We start from the raw sequence: 13,806 nt of genomic DNA, 5'->3' as shown, positions 1-13,806 counted from the left end.
AGTGACCTGGGCGCGTCACGAGACATGGCGATCCGTCGGTTCCTGAACCTTGAGCGGCGGCTGGATCAGCAACCTGACCTGAAACGAGAGTACGCCAAGTTTATCCACGAGTACGAGCAGCTTGGACACATGAAGGAAGTCGATGTCGGACCGTCCGAACCACCTGGATCCGCGTACTACCTGCCGCATCACTGCGTCTTGCGGCCCAGCAGTACAACAACGAAGTTGAGAGTCGTGTTTGACGGCTCGGCGAGAACGTCGACTGGAGTGTCCATAAACGACGCACTGAAGGTTGCCCCCACGGTACAAAACGACCTGCTGTCGATCCTGCTGAACTTCCGCTGCTACCGGTACGTCTTCACCACGGACATCCCGAAGATGTTCCGCCAGATTGAGCTTCACCCCGAAGACACGCCGTACCAGCGCATACTTTGGCGTGACGACCGATCGTAGCTGTTGAAGGTGTTCGAGCTCATGACGGTGACTTACGGCCTGGCGTCATCTCCGTTTCACGCGACGATGGCGTTGAACCAGATTGCGGAGGATGGCGAGAAGGAGTTCCCGTTGGCCTCGGCGGCACTGAAGAAATCGTTCTACGTGGACGACGGACTTTGCGGAGCGCAGAGTGTAGAAGAAGCCCGACTGCTGTGTCGAGACTTGCGCAAGCTGCTGAACACCGGCGGCCTTGACGCGCACAAATGGTGCGCGAACGATCCAGCGATTCTCGAAGAAGTTCCGGAAGACGCTGGGTGTGGCGTGGAACGCGTCGCAGGACTGGTTCACCTTCACCGTGCTACCACCTGAGGAAGAAACGAAGCCGCTGACGCGGCAGAAAGTACTCAGCGAAATTGCCAAATTCTTTGATCCACTTGGCCTGTTGGTGGTGACAACTGCGAAGCTGATCTTGCGGAAGGTCGGCACGTTGAAGAACATCGGCTGGCTGGACCCGGTCCCGGAGAGTGTGGCCAACGAGTGGCGTCGATTCCGGAAGCAGCTGCCTGCACTGAATGACTTTCGGGTTTCCCGGTGCGTCTACGATGAAGGGGCAGAACGCGTGGAACTCCACGGTTATTCCGACGCGTCGGACGATGCGTATGGCGCCAGCGTGTACGCACGCAACATCTACCCGGACGGCGAGATCACGATGCGGTTAATTTGCAGCAAGTCCAAGCTCCTCCCAAAGAAGGTCAAGAACGTCCCGAAAGAACTCAGCACCCCAAAAGGCGAACTTGAGGGTGCGCTGCTTCTCGCTGAACTGGCTTTTTTTTTGTTCGATGCCACTATCCACTGCGACCAGGAATTAGATCTATTGCGGACTTGCAATTCTATTTATAGAATCACAAAGGCTTCTTCTGTTATTAGGCAGATGGGACACGCACACACGCTATTGTTGAGCGAGTGTGTCGAGCGATCCACTGCCGTAACTTCGCCGCCGAAGAGGTTTGAATGTTTTTCAATCCTCTTTGGCTCTGCCTTTCCACTCTGTACTGTCCAAATGTATCGCTAGAACCGAAGTGCACATTTTACGTTTACTTATACCCAGCTAGCCCTTAAATTCTGGTTTCTGAAAAACTCGTCCCTTCAAAGCACTTTTTGCGATCGGGCCGTGGAGCTCTGCAGGGCAATTATACAGAGAACAGTTGGTCCTTATACATGTGAAGAGTACAGGGGAAAGGATGTGCCGAGCCATGTGGGTTTGAAACCACGACCTTCCGCTCATAAAGCGAAACCTGTAACCATTAGACCACAGGAGCTCGGCCGCTGAACTGGTTGACAAGCTGGTAAACGTTGTCGATGTTTGCTTCGATTCGGTAAACTTGTGGTGCGACTCGCAAGTGGTGCTGAGCTGGATCGCGAAGAAGCCCGATGACCTGGAACTTTTTATGGCCAACAGGGTAAGGAAAATCCAGCAGCTGACCAGTAAGTACCGATGGGGATACATCCCGACGGATGACAATCCTGCCGACCTGATTTCGAGAGGGGTGATGCCCAAAAACTCGGGTCATTTGGAATGACGGGCCGGTGCCGATGAACAATCACACAATCGAGGTTGTGCAACCCCCTCTTCTCGACGGCGCGGACCTCCCGGGATTGCGATCCTCGAAGTGTCTGGCACTGGCGGCGCCGATTCAGCGATTGTGGATCTTTGACAAGCTCGGAGATTTCCGCCGACTGCTTCGCAGCATGATCCTGGTGGTGCGGTTCCAGACCGAGCTGTTGGCGTTGAAGGAGAACCACTCGCACCGTCTGCGAGGACTGAACCCGTTAATCGATCCTGACGACGGCCTTCTGAGAGTTGGCGGTCGGATCAAACAAGCTTTCGTGCCGTACGACAGCCGGCACCAGATCCTGATGCCTGCCAAGCATCCTGTCACGGAATCGTTCATCCGATACGAGCACATAAAGAACCTCCACGTGGGCCAGAAGGGCTTGCTTGCGCTGATACGCCAACGCTTTTGGCCGATGAACGTCAAGACGACTATCCGGAAGGTGACTCGGGGATGCGTGACGTGCTTTCGAGTCGATCCAACGAAGACGGTTCAGCTGATGGGAGATCTCCCGTCGTACCGCGTACAACCCGCGCCGGCGTTCTTCAACACTGGAGTTGATTTCGCTGGGCCGTTCCTGGTCAAGTCGCTGACCGCAGCACGAAGGCCGATGATGACGAAGGGGTACGTGTCCCTCTTCGTGTGTATGAGCACACGAGCCATACACCTGGAGCTGGTCTCGAGTCTGACGACGGAGGGGTTTCTCGCTGCCTTGCGGCGTTTCACTGGACGGCGGGGCCTGGTGAACAAGATGTACTCTGACAATGCGACCAATTTCGCTGGATCGGAGACAGAACTCGAGCGGCTGGCCAAGCTGTTTGCCGAGGAGCAGCACATCGAGCAGGTGGAGGAATTTTGCAGCAGTCACGGAATCACCTGGAGTTTCATCCCGCCGCGCAGTCCGCATTTCGGTGGGATCTGGGAAGCTGGAGTAAAATCGGTCAAGCATCACCTGAAGCGAGTAGTCGGCAATCAGAAACTCACCTTCGAAGAACTGACCACCGTGCTGGTGCAGATAGAAGCCGTGCTGAATTCGCGGCCGTTGACGCCGTGCTCCAACGACCCGAACGATTTGACCGCCGTGACTCCAGCCCACTTTCTCATCGGACGAGAAATGCAAACGGTTCCAGAGCCGTCGTATCTCCAGCTCAAGCAGTCGACGTTGTCCCGCTGGCAACACGTGCAGGCAATGCAGCAGCAGTTTTGGAAGAGGTGGATTGCGGAGTATTTGCCGGAGCTGCAGAACCGCCAGAAGTGGTTCAAAACCACCAAGATTCAACCGGGCGCTTTGGTGCTGATCAGCGACCCGAACGCTCCGCCGATGCAGTGGCAACTTGGTCGGATTATCGCACTGCATCCCGGTAAGGACGACGTCACCAGGGTGGTGACACTACGGACGGCGAAGGGCGAATGCAAGCGAGGCGTGACGGAGATTTGCCTGCTTCCGCTGGACAAGGAGACGACCGAGGATGATTGAAATGCACCATTTCAATGGGGGAGGATGTTAGTCGTAAAATTAGGGTTTCCAGTTTAGCGTACACAACTTTTCTGTTTTTGTTCCTACCTTTTACTATAACCTTGAAATAAAGCTACCTTAAGTTTTTACTTGTCGCTCGCACAGAAAGCACGCGCGTTTTTTCTCTCTGACGAAAATTTGAATTGAAAAATACAGTCCGCTTGAAATTCACGAAGTTTTTGGAGAACAGGGGTCATGATCAATGTGATCCCGCACCAGTGAACATCGTTGCTGTTTACTACCCTGGCTCGACCCGCAGGGCAACGCTTTGTCAGTTCCGACGCGAAATACGGCAGCTCAGCAGAATGGATGGGTCAGTCTTCCTGGTGGGTGACCTGCACGCGCGACATAGGATGTGGAACTGTGCCAGGGCCAACAAAACAGGACAAATCTTGCACCAAGAGTACGAGTCCAAGGACATCTACATACACGCTCCGGATACTCCCACCCGCTGCCCCGCTGGACGAGGGAGGCCTTCCACGTTGGACCTGGTCATCTCAAACAACCTGGTGCAGATGTCGAAGCCGATAACGCACGTCGAACTGTCGTCGGATCATCTGCCGGTCACTTTTACGATCGACGCTGACGTTCCAGTCGCCCCGGCTGGAAGACTCGTCCGATGCTTCGACAGAGCGAACTGGAGCACATTTGCTCGCTCGATCGAGCGGGAGGTCGACCTTAACGCAAGCTGGATCAACGATTTGGATCGCTCGGAGAAAATCGACGACGCCATCGACAAGTTCACCACCATCCTGAAAGCTGCTGAGGGATCCGCTGTCCCTTCGCGTAGGATCCTACCTCAGAAGAAAGACATTCCCGACGAGCTGAAGCTGCTAATCCGGCTGAGGAACGTGCGGCGTAGGTAGTTCATCCGAAGACGGGACCCGCTCATCGGAGCGGTGGTGACCCACCTGGACAACGTCATCAGTACCAAAAGCGCCGAACACCACTACAAAAACTTCGGCTCCTTGCTAAGGACGCTGGACAACGGCAGCAACAAGTTCTGGAAGCTTACCCGCAACGTCCGGAACACGGTCAAGTACAGTCCCCCGCTGAACGTCAACGGAGACCTCGTAGCGAGCCCTTCAGCGAAAGCCGAAGCGCTCGCGAGTGCATTCGCCGCTGCCCACAACAACGAGCAACCAGGTGATCCCGAAACATCGGCCGCTGTGGAGAACGCGCTTGGCCACATCCGAGAGACAACTCCTCCCGTGCCTCCGGCCGCCCTTGTCAAGCCGAAAGAGGTCAAGGCGATCATCCGCACGCTCAAAAATCGGAAGTCTCCTGGGCAAGACGGAATCCGAAATACGTGCCTCAAGCAGCTGCCAAGAAAAGGGTTGGTCGTCCTGACCAAAATCTTCAACGCTTGCCTGGCCTTGGGCTACTTTCCGGCCGGCTGGAAACACGCGAACGTGATCGCCATCCCAAAGGCGAACAAGGACATAACCAATCCAGGTAACTACCGCCCGATCAGCCTTTGAGCAGCCTGAGCAAACTCCTGGAACGGGTGATCCTCGCCCGGATAAACCGTCACCTGGAGACGGAGCAACTCATTCCACACGAGCAGTTCGGCTTCAAGCCGGGGCACTCAACGGTGCACCAACTCGCCCGTATCTCGGAGATGGTGAAGCGCGGTTTCCTGGCGGGGAAGTCGACCGGCATGATCCTTCTCGACGTCGAAAAGGCCTACGACTCCATGTGGCAGGACGCCGTGGTCTACAAGCTCTTCCGCTCAACCCTCCAGCCGTTCCTGGTCAAGATCGTCGAGTCGTTCCTGACAAAGCGGTCGTTTACGGTGACGGTGAATGGCGAGCGTTCCTCCGTCCACAACATCCCCTTCGGCGTGCCCCAAGGATCAGTGCTGAGCCCGACTCTCTACAACATCCTTACCTCCGACGTGCCGATGATCGATTGAGTGTCGTACGCATTCTTTGCGGATGACACTGCATACTTGGCATCGGATAAGGACCCGAAGATCGTCGTCACTCACCTCCAAGCGGCACAGAACAACCTTGAGGAGTTTCAGCGGAAGTGGCTAAATGCTGGAAAACCCCAGTCCATCTTCTTCACCAGGAGGCGTGCGGCTCGGCACCTTCCTCGCAGATCGAGATCGATCAGCGTCAACGGCCAGCCTGTGACGTGGAACGACGAGGTCAGGTACCTGGGCGTGGTGCATGACAAGAAGCTGAAGTACGACAAGCACATTACCTACATCATCGGGAAGGTGGATCGGTCCACCAAAGCGCTCTACTCGCTGCTGAATCGGCGGTCGAAGCTGAGCATCAAGAACAAGTCGCTTGTGGTCAAGTGCATCATCCGTCCAATGCTGACCTACGCTGCTGCGGTCTGGGGCAACTGCGCCAAATCGCACCGAAAGCGACTCCAGGTGAAGCAGAATAAGCTGCTCAAGATGGTGCACAACCTGGACCCGTGGTACCCGACCGACGATCTACACAAGCTGGCCGGCGTCGACATCGTCGACGCAAGCATCGAAAGGACAACGAGAACCTTCAGGACTTCGTGTGGGATGTCAACGAATCCGCTCATCGAAGCACTCCTCCTTCAACAGCTGTGATATTAGTTTTTACGCCAAACATAGATCTAGGGTTTTTTCTCAAAATTTATTTTCCCTAAAAAAACACCCAGTTAGCAAAATCTAAACGTAGAAATAGGGGAACTATACCCTTTCTCAGCCTATTTCTATTATCGGCCTATCAGCACTTTGATCATGAATTGCAGCTTAAACAAAGTGTTTTTGACAGTTCCAGAGTAATAAATAGCTTAAATAAAAGTGAGCAAGCAACGTCGTCGAAGCAACTCTTCATTGTTCATACATCTGAAAATGTTGATTTAATAGCGGAAAACGGCAAAAGTGATGAGAATTGGTCGAACGGCTTAGTGTGATTAAAATGGGTATATTTCCCCTATGTATCCTCCCTGCAAAGGCTTATGATTTGATCTCAGTTGAAAGGTTCTCCAAATCTCTGAATTGCAAATGTAACATCCTGGAGCAGAACAGTTAAATTCTAATAAAAACACAATTGAAATATAATCCAAAAAAATGCGTTGAAACAAACCTTGATTTGCTCAAGCTCAAAGGACCTTTAAAAAACTCCAGATATATTGCTCGATGAATTGTTTTGAATTGTTTACTTCTAGATTTTTGTTTAATAGGTCATGTGGTGCTTATGGTATTTGTAACAAATTTCTTACAAAAGCATTCATTCAATTTCAAAAGTTAGAGTCAAATTTTGTGAATTACTGGGGCTAACTAGATGGCATTGGATTTTTTTTTACGGTTTACCAAACAACGTCGAGCCACCCTAATAATTATTTTGTTAACGACTTACAAAAATCTGTGACTGTGGAAGTCTGAGTTCTGCAGATTTGTCAGTAGATCTGGCATCCATGCAACTTATGGCATCCTTGATGTGTCATCCGCCAACCTCAATTAAAACTTCTTTAAATTTTGTGCAAATTTGGTCCACATTAGTTCACAAAAGTTAGTGCCAAAATCATGTATAACTTGAAGAAAACGTGTTTCTTCGCATAGTAGAGCTTTTATTTAATAGTATCAAACGGAGTGGAAATCGTCTGCATTAAACTGGAGCAAGTTTTCGAGCAGCAGTCGTAAACAATAGCAGTTCAAAAGGTGGTGATGTTTGTTTTGATTTTGGATGAAAAATACCCAATTGTTCTGTACTACGGAAAAAGTTGCTTGAAAAAAACAGTTTTCACTATTGGTAGACAAGAGGGCAAATCGGGAAGAACGTTTTTTGTTTGGGTCCACAAAAGGTGTTGTAAAAGGGAAACCTTGAGATATTTTTCCAAATGGTCATATGAATGAAATGTAATGTAATGTATAGTTAAAAGTAGAGCTGGAAAAGCTCGATTGACTCGAAATGCGAATACTTTTGGTTTTTTTTATTAGGTTCTATAAACAAATGTAAACATTGAGTTTATCCCTTTCACATCTTATGGCAATGTCCATCGGAGTGAGCTGGATACACTCCAGTCACGACGTTCTAGCAGAGTTCTCACAGAGCTGGATATTCTTACAGTATTGTAGCAGAAATGTTCCACCGTTGTAACAGGATCTGGAAGAACCAGCTCTGCTAGAATATTTTGTGACTGGGAGTCAACGTTTTGTGTACACTGCAAAAAAATCGACACTTTTGACGTAAGTGTTTCCCACATCAATCCGCCGAATTTGTCTAACACATAAATTCTATGTGTTTGGCTTTTAGATGCTGGATTGTTTCTAGCATGTCATTTTCATTAGCTATTACACTTAACTTTCATGGGTATTTCTAATATTTGTAAATGTATAGATTATTGGATATCAACGCGAATAAGCTTGTAAATAAATAAATTAGAATTTTATTTTTCAACAAATTTTATATTTTTTGGATGATAAAAAAAACACATTAATTTGTAACATTCAAACAGCATGCTTTTATTGGCTGTTCAATAATTACCAATCGGAGATGAATTAACATTTAACCGTCTGAACAAAAAAGGCCAAACGCGCCGAAGTAGATGGCAAACTTTGCCGGAGTAATCGCCCGGCCAAACCTGGGCAGCTTATTCCGTCTGACTGGATGCTTGTCGTACGCGCTCTCCTCCCGCTACTCATCGACACTCACGATGCAGCCAATCGAGAAATTAAAAGTGAGAGTGTGTGCGTGCAACATGGAGTTAAACTTTTTGAAAAGCCATGTTAAGCTTCACAGCAACTGCACAGAAAGTTTAACTCCATGTTGCGATTTGACAGCTCGATAGAGTAATCTACGTGCGCATGTATTGCGTGTACGTACACGAAAAAAAGTGAGGTTAAATTTTGTCCGGCCAGCAAAATCTAATGGTGCGCTAGTGTGCGTACGCGAAACGTCATAAAGCTCTATGATAACATCCCGGCATGGATCGCCTGGATGGCAGACTCACTGATAGATCGCGTGTGGCTTCTTGCTCCATCTTGATCCGGATCGAACCGAATCAGCAGAATCTCTGGCTGCAAATGTTTTGATGCCGTCATTCAGCAGAGCCTAAAAAGTAAAATTTACTTATAAGCGTTTGCTTTTTAATTTTAGACTTAATTTAAAATGGCAGTAAAACAGCACGTCACGGAGCTGGGCCACAGCCAGCCCAAGTACGACATCGAATCAATGTCGAAGATGATAGAGCTGATCGCAATGCTGCAGGCCAATCCAGACTCGATCCCGTCGAACGCAACCTCGCTTAAGGCGATTTGCGAGGAGATTGTACTTCACTTGACGCACACGCCCGCCAGCAGGGAGGTACAGGAAATAAAGCTGATGAAGTCGGAAATTGGGAAAATTTGTCAATTCTTTCGAGATCTTGAGCATCGCACCCCGGAACACTACGGCGACATCGTAAGCACCTGTTTGAAGAAGCTTTACAAGCACATCATTACGGGTAAAAGGACCGGTTTAATTTGGGGGAGGGAATTCGTTATTAAAAGAGTTTGTTTTCCACTTATAGAAGATGAGGTATCAAACTACGGATCGGCAATTCTGGTTTTGATCGACAAGGCAAGAATCAAACCGGGTGTCCAATGGATTCTACAGGAAGCTGAAAATTCGAACGCGATCAAGAAAATATTCAAGACTCTTGCGGGCTGGCTGGAGACCATCGATTACGCGCCTGATTTAACAACGTGGGTCGTTGAGATTTTAAATGGACTGCGGGTATGTTTTAGATGAGCGTATTACATTGTTATGATCACTGATACAATTTGCCAATTCCAGGATCAGCAGAAAAATGACATATTTCTGGAGCTATCGTTGGATATTATCCACTCGTACTTTAAAAAGTTATCGATTCCACTCTTCCAACCAAAACTTGGACCTGTTGTCCTATGTATTTTGAAGTCGATTCGCCACACCCCCGCGGTATTCCATTTGGTAAGCTGATTTGTTCAATGGCATCAAACTGGGTAGAATAACGCTGTTTTGATTTATTTCAGATTGTACCTAAGGCACCGAAGGCACTTCATGATCTAAACAAATCCCCCAATTCATACGATTTATTGCTATGCTTCGTGGATACACTGTCAGCTTTAATGCTTCATTTTCCAGTTTACGATAACCGTTACAAGGAACTGGTGCGTAACACAGCCGAACATGCTCCCGTGCAGAGACGAAACAATCTTATGTTGTTTCTCATTACAGGAAGAATGTCTGCAGCAGTATCCTCGGTCGGACAATTTTCGCCAGGCGTTGGATGTTCCCCAATACAAGCAGTACAGTTTCCAGAACATTGCGGTGGTACCGACAAACGCCAAAGTCGGTTTAGTAAACCTGGGAAACACGTGCTACATGAACAGCGTTTTGCAGGCATTGGTCATGACGAAACAGTAAGATTGTTTTGCCTTCCTCGAAAGCTCATCTCACCTTCCGTACTTTCTTGCTTCCAGGTTCAGCCGAGAAATTCTGCTGTCCAGAATTGACGAGCCGTTGTTTTACCAAATTCAGAAACTGCTGGCTTTGCTTTTACACTCGGACAGACCGGAGTTGACGCCGCGAGCGTTGCTGGTGGCAGCACGTCCTCCGGATTTCGTGCCCGGCTATCAGCAGGATTCGTCAGAGTTCCTCGGTTATTTGCTGGAGAAATTACACGAGCAAGAGAGGAAAATGTACATAGATAAAAAACCATGGAACACGCACGAAGGTGCTCAAAAACTTATGGCCGGAAAAGCAAGTGGTACTACCAACAGCAGCAGTGGGGAAGAGTCAAACTGCTATCCTCCCTCTCCTCCTCCGACGGCTATACCACAGGCCAGCGAGACCACGTTCCCACCAACATTGATTCAGAAGACCTTCGACGGCAAACTTTTCGTTACATACCAGTGTGGAGTATGCGGTTCGAAAAGTACCAACCTTGACGCGTTCCGATCGTTCGAATTGTCCTTTCCAGAGCCGACCAACATGTCAAATTACACTGTACAGAAGCTGCTGGACTTTTATTGTTCCTCCGAGAAGCTGATAGGCGATAACCAATACTACTGTGATAACTGCAAGCAACTGTGCGATGGAGAGCGATCGATTCGGATCATAAAATCGCCGAAAAATTTGATTCTGACGCTCAAACACTTTCAGTATGACCAACAGAGACACACCCGGGCAAAGTTGATGAACAAGGTGTTGCACGACGAGATAATTTCGCTGCGAGTCGTTCCGGAGCTGGAACCGGCCTCGATCGTACGTTATTCGCTTTACGCTGCAGTCGTGCATGCGGGCACCAGCATGGACTCTGGACACTACTACACCTATGCACAAGACAAGCCCGACTGTTGGTACAAGTTCAACGATAATTTCGTCACCAAAGTTTCCGTGGACGAACTTCACACACTGGCCAGCCCAAACACACCGTACATACTGTTTTATCAGTTGATTCCTACTGCTGGCGGTGGCATAAATTCCAACAGTTTGGATTTGGACGATGATATGGAGCCGAGCGTAAGTCTTGGAACAGCTGGTACGGATTGTCAGCTCCCAGAACTAGAAGATCTTCCACTGCATTTACGTGAAATCGTTCATGGTGATAATCAATCGTACAATGAAGAAATCCGGAGTGAAAGCCGCAAGAAAATTCAACAACGGGCACTTGGCATCAACAAGTTTGTGCTACCCAGGAACCACGATTCGGACAAGGACGATCCACCTCCAAGCTCGTGCGGTGGCAGTTCGGTCGATTATAGTAATCGCTTTATCTACTAGTGGAATACTTCACGATCAGAAGAGTATTTAAGCGTTTTGAAAATGTACTACTTTGCAGTCGTTCAACAAAGATTCAGATGGTAAATAAACTTTTGAAAAAAATAAAATGTTTTGTTATTTGGTATGATAAAAACAGATAAAAACATGTGGTTTTAGCTTTCTCGGCCTTTGGTTGCTACTCTACAATTTAAAGGTAGTTTGGATATGCATGTTGAATACTTGAATTGCTTTTTTTTGGCATGAAAAGCCACTAGAATGGTAGCAAAAATAACATGTACGAAGGGTGACCATACAAAAACGTTACTAATCCACCTTTAGGTGGTTGGTGCCTTCCTCAAATTCATAAAGTCAATTCTGTGTGGTGTAGATCACCCTATTGTGGTGTAATTGAGCGCACTCCACTGAGTGCCCCTTTGTCCAGCCCTGCAATGACAGATCAAACCTAACAAACCTACACAGAAAAAAAAAGTAAATTACCACAGTAGGGGAGAGTGGGGACACTTGATCCCAAGGCTGTATCTCGTCAGCATGTGGGTAAAACAATTAGCTTTGTTCTAGAAAGTTGTGCGAAATTGACTAAAACGTGACTAAAACTCATTGTAGAAAACAAAGAAAAAAATTAAAAAATGTTTAGATTGAGTTACACACATTTTTCTAAAAAGTGCTGCAAAAAACTTCCAAGAGATCTTTTTTCTTTGTTTTGATGAGTATAGAAAACACTCAAAAATTATTCAAAAAAAATATGTTTTATACGTGAATTGTTTGATAAACATATCAACTCCAAAACCCTTACGCATTTGACGTTAAATTTATCGTCATAATGTTTTTACAATCAATTGTTTAAAAAAGTCCGTTTAGGGAGACTTGATCCCTGCATTTTTACAGTCTCTGGAATCAGTCTCAAGATTAAATAATTTGGCTGGGTTTTCTAACATAGTTTCCTTTAGTATAGTTTGTTTGTTTGTTTGTTTGTTTGTTTATTTATTAAATACAGCAGCGTAAGGCTTACACCTTTTCAAATTGCTACCTCCGGTGTCATTACGTTTAAAATACAATTAAAAGAAAAACTACACTAAATTTACGGGTTCTCCACAGGGTGATGTCGTCTTTCTCGTTGTCGTCTCGCCTTTTCTCGTCTCAGCGTTGATATTCCAGCGTAGTCCAGGGTTCGTCCGAGGGGATGGGGGTTTGCCCCTTATGCGACCTCATCCAGGGGGCTCAAATGCCCGGGGGGTTGTCCCTATTCCACTCTTCATGTAACTTGTGGTTAGGGGGGCCCCGGGTCACTTGAGCACCTCCGTGGATTTTCAGCTGGCGTGTCGTGTCTACCAGGCACCCCGGAGGAGCCGGAGGGTTGTCCCTATGCCACTCTTCCTATAGCTTGTGGTTAGGGGGACCTCCGGGCGCGACAGTGGTTACACACGTTTACTACGGCTGCGATCGGTTCCAGAAAGCCAAGCAGCCGCTCTTAAAAGTTGCTTCCGAAGTTGTTCGCTTCAGTTCAGCAGGCAGCATGTTCCAGTATACCGCACCCCTGACGAACAGCGAACTCGCGTAGGCCAACGTGTTGTTACGTGGAAGGATCAGGTTTTGCTGGCGACGGCCTCGGAAGGGTACTAGTTTCTGGTACAGTAGTGGTGGGGAGCGCGTTGTGAACAGTTTCCGGATGAAGAGGCAGGAACGGTAAGGGAACAGTCTATCCAGCGGGCAGCCAACTAAGGATTTCTGGAGGTGGCTTACACGAGCGTACCGGTTCAGGCCGTAAACGAATCGCACGCAGCTGTTGAGTGCGACTCGCAATCTATCCATTGCTCCGGCGCTGGGATTGACGTAAAGAAGGTCGCCGAACAGAAAGTGTGGGAGAAGGAGTGCTTTAAACAGCTTCAGTCTGGTTGCTACAGGCGCGGCTCTCGCGGAACTGTAGAGAGTACGTAGTCCTGCGTATATCTTGCCGCACTGCTGGTGGATAAGTCCGTCCCACTGGAGATCCGCTTGAAAAACAAAGCCCAGATTGCTTGCCGACTCGGTCCATACTATTCGCTCACCGTCTAACTGAAGACTTGGGAGCGAGCTGTTGGGAGCAACGTTGCGTCGGCCACCTTTCACGAATAACGCCTTGCTTTTTGCTTGGTTCACCACAAGCTTGTTTCGCTCACACCACTCGTGAATGCTGGCGAGGTCTTCATTCACCATTCTGACGAGCTCGCGAGCGCATGGCCAATTCCGTCCAACGAACAGCTGTACGTCATCGGCATACATTTGTATGGAATAGTGTTTTAAAACCGTGGGGAGATCGTTGGCGTGACAGCAAAACAGCAATGGACCGATCACCGACCCTTGAGCAACGCCTGATGAAACTTCGCCGCTGTTGGAACACTGGTCGTCGCAAAAAACGGTTTGAGTTCGTCCATCGAGATATGACGCAACAAGGTTCACAGCAGGTCAAGAGAAGTAAAATTGCGTCTCCAACTTTGCGCAAAGTTTGCCATGGGGTATCGTGTCG

At 48.5% G+C, this 13,806-nt stretch overlaps 4 protein-coding genes across 4 annotated transcripts; all 4 read left to right on the top strand.

Annotated features, from left to right (window-relative positions):
- The first annotated feature begins 24 nt into the window (after positions 1-24).
- On the top strand, positions 25-453 carry LOC119766285. Its single transcript, XM_038250735.1, has one exon. The coding sequence runs from the start codon at positions 25-27 to the stop codon at positions 451-453; it is 429 nt and encodes a 142-aa protein (XP_038106663.1).
- A 21-nt stretch (positions 454-474) lies between these two features.
- Positions 475-2,015, top strand: LOC119766284. The gene is made up of 3 exons (XM_038250734.1): positions 475-754; positions 810-1,235; positions 1,744-2,015. Exons 1-3 carry the CDS (start codon positions 475-477, stop codon positions 2,013-2,015), a joined length of 978 nt encoding a protein of 325 aa, XP_038106662.1.
- Positions 2,016-2,028: 13 nt separating this feature from the next.
- LOC119766283 lies at positions 2,029-3,525 on the top strand. The gene has a single exon (XM_038250733.1). The coding sequence runs from the start codon at positions 2,029-2,031 to the stop codon at positions 3,523-3,525; it is 1,497 nt and encodes a 498-aa protein (XP_038106661.1).
- A 3,454-nt stretch (positions 3,526-6,979) lies between these two features.
- Positions 6,980-11,405, top strand: LOC6041396 (ubiquitin carboxyl-terminal hydrolase 38). The gene is made up of 7 exons (XM_038255026.1): positions 6,980-7,216; positions 8,655-9,000; positions 9,067-9,272; positions 9,333-9,488; positions 9,551-9,688; positions 9,756-9,940; positions 10,001-11,405. The coding sequence occupies exons 2-7, from the start codon at positions 8,667-8,669 to the stop codon at positions 11,301-11,303; spliced, it is 2,322 nt and encodes a 773-aa protein (XP_038110954.1). The 5' UTR covers positions 6,980-7,216; positions 8,655-8,666; the 3' UTR covers positions 11,304-11,405.
- The last annotated feature ends 2,401 nt before the right edge of the window (positions 11,406-13,806 follow it).

This window comes from Culex quinquefasciatus, chromosome 2 (genome assembly GCF_015732765.1).
Source record: "Culex quinquefasciatus strain JHB chromosome 2, VPISU_Cqui_1.0_pri_paternal, whole genome shotgun sequence".
Classification (NCBI taxonomy): domain Eukaryota; kingdom Metazoa; phylum Arthropoda; class Insecta; order Diptera; family Culicidae; genus Culex; species Culex quinquefasciatus.
The sequence above is the reverse complement of the archived record's forward strand: the minus strand, read 5'-3'. Positions and strand labels throughout refer to the sequence as shown.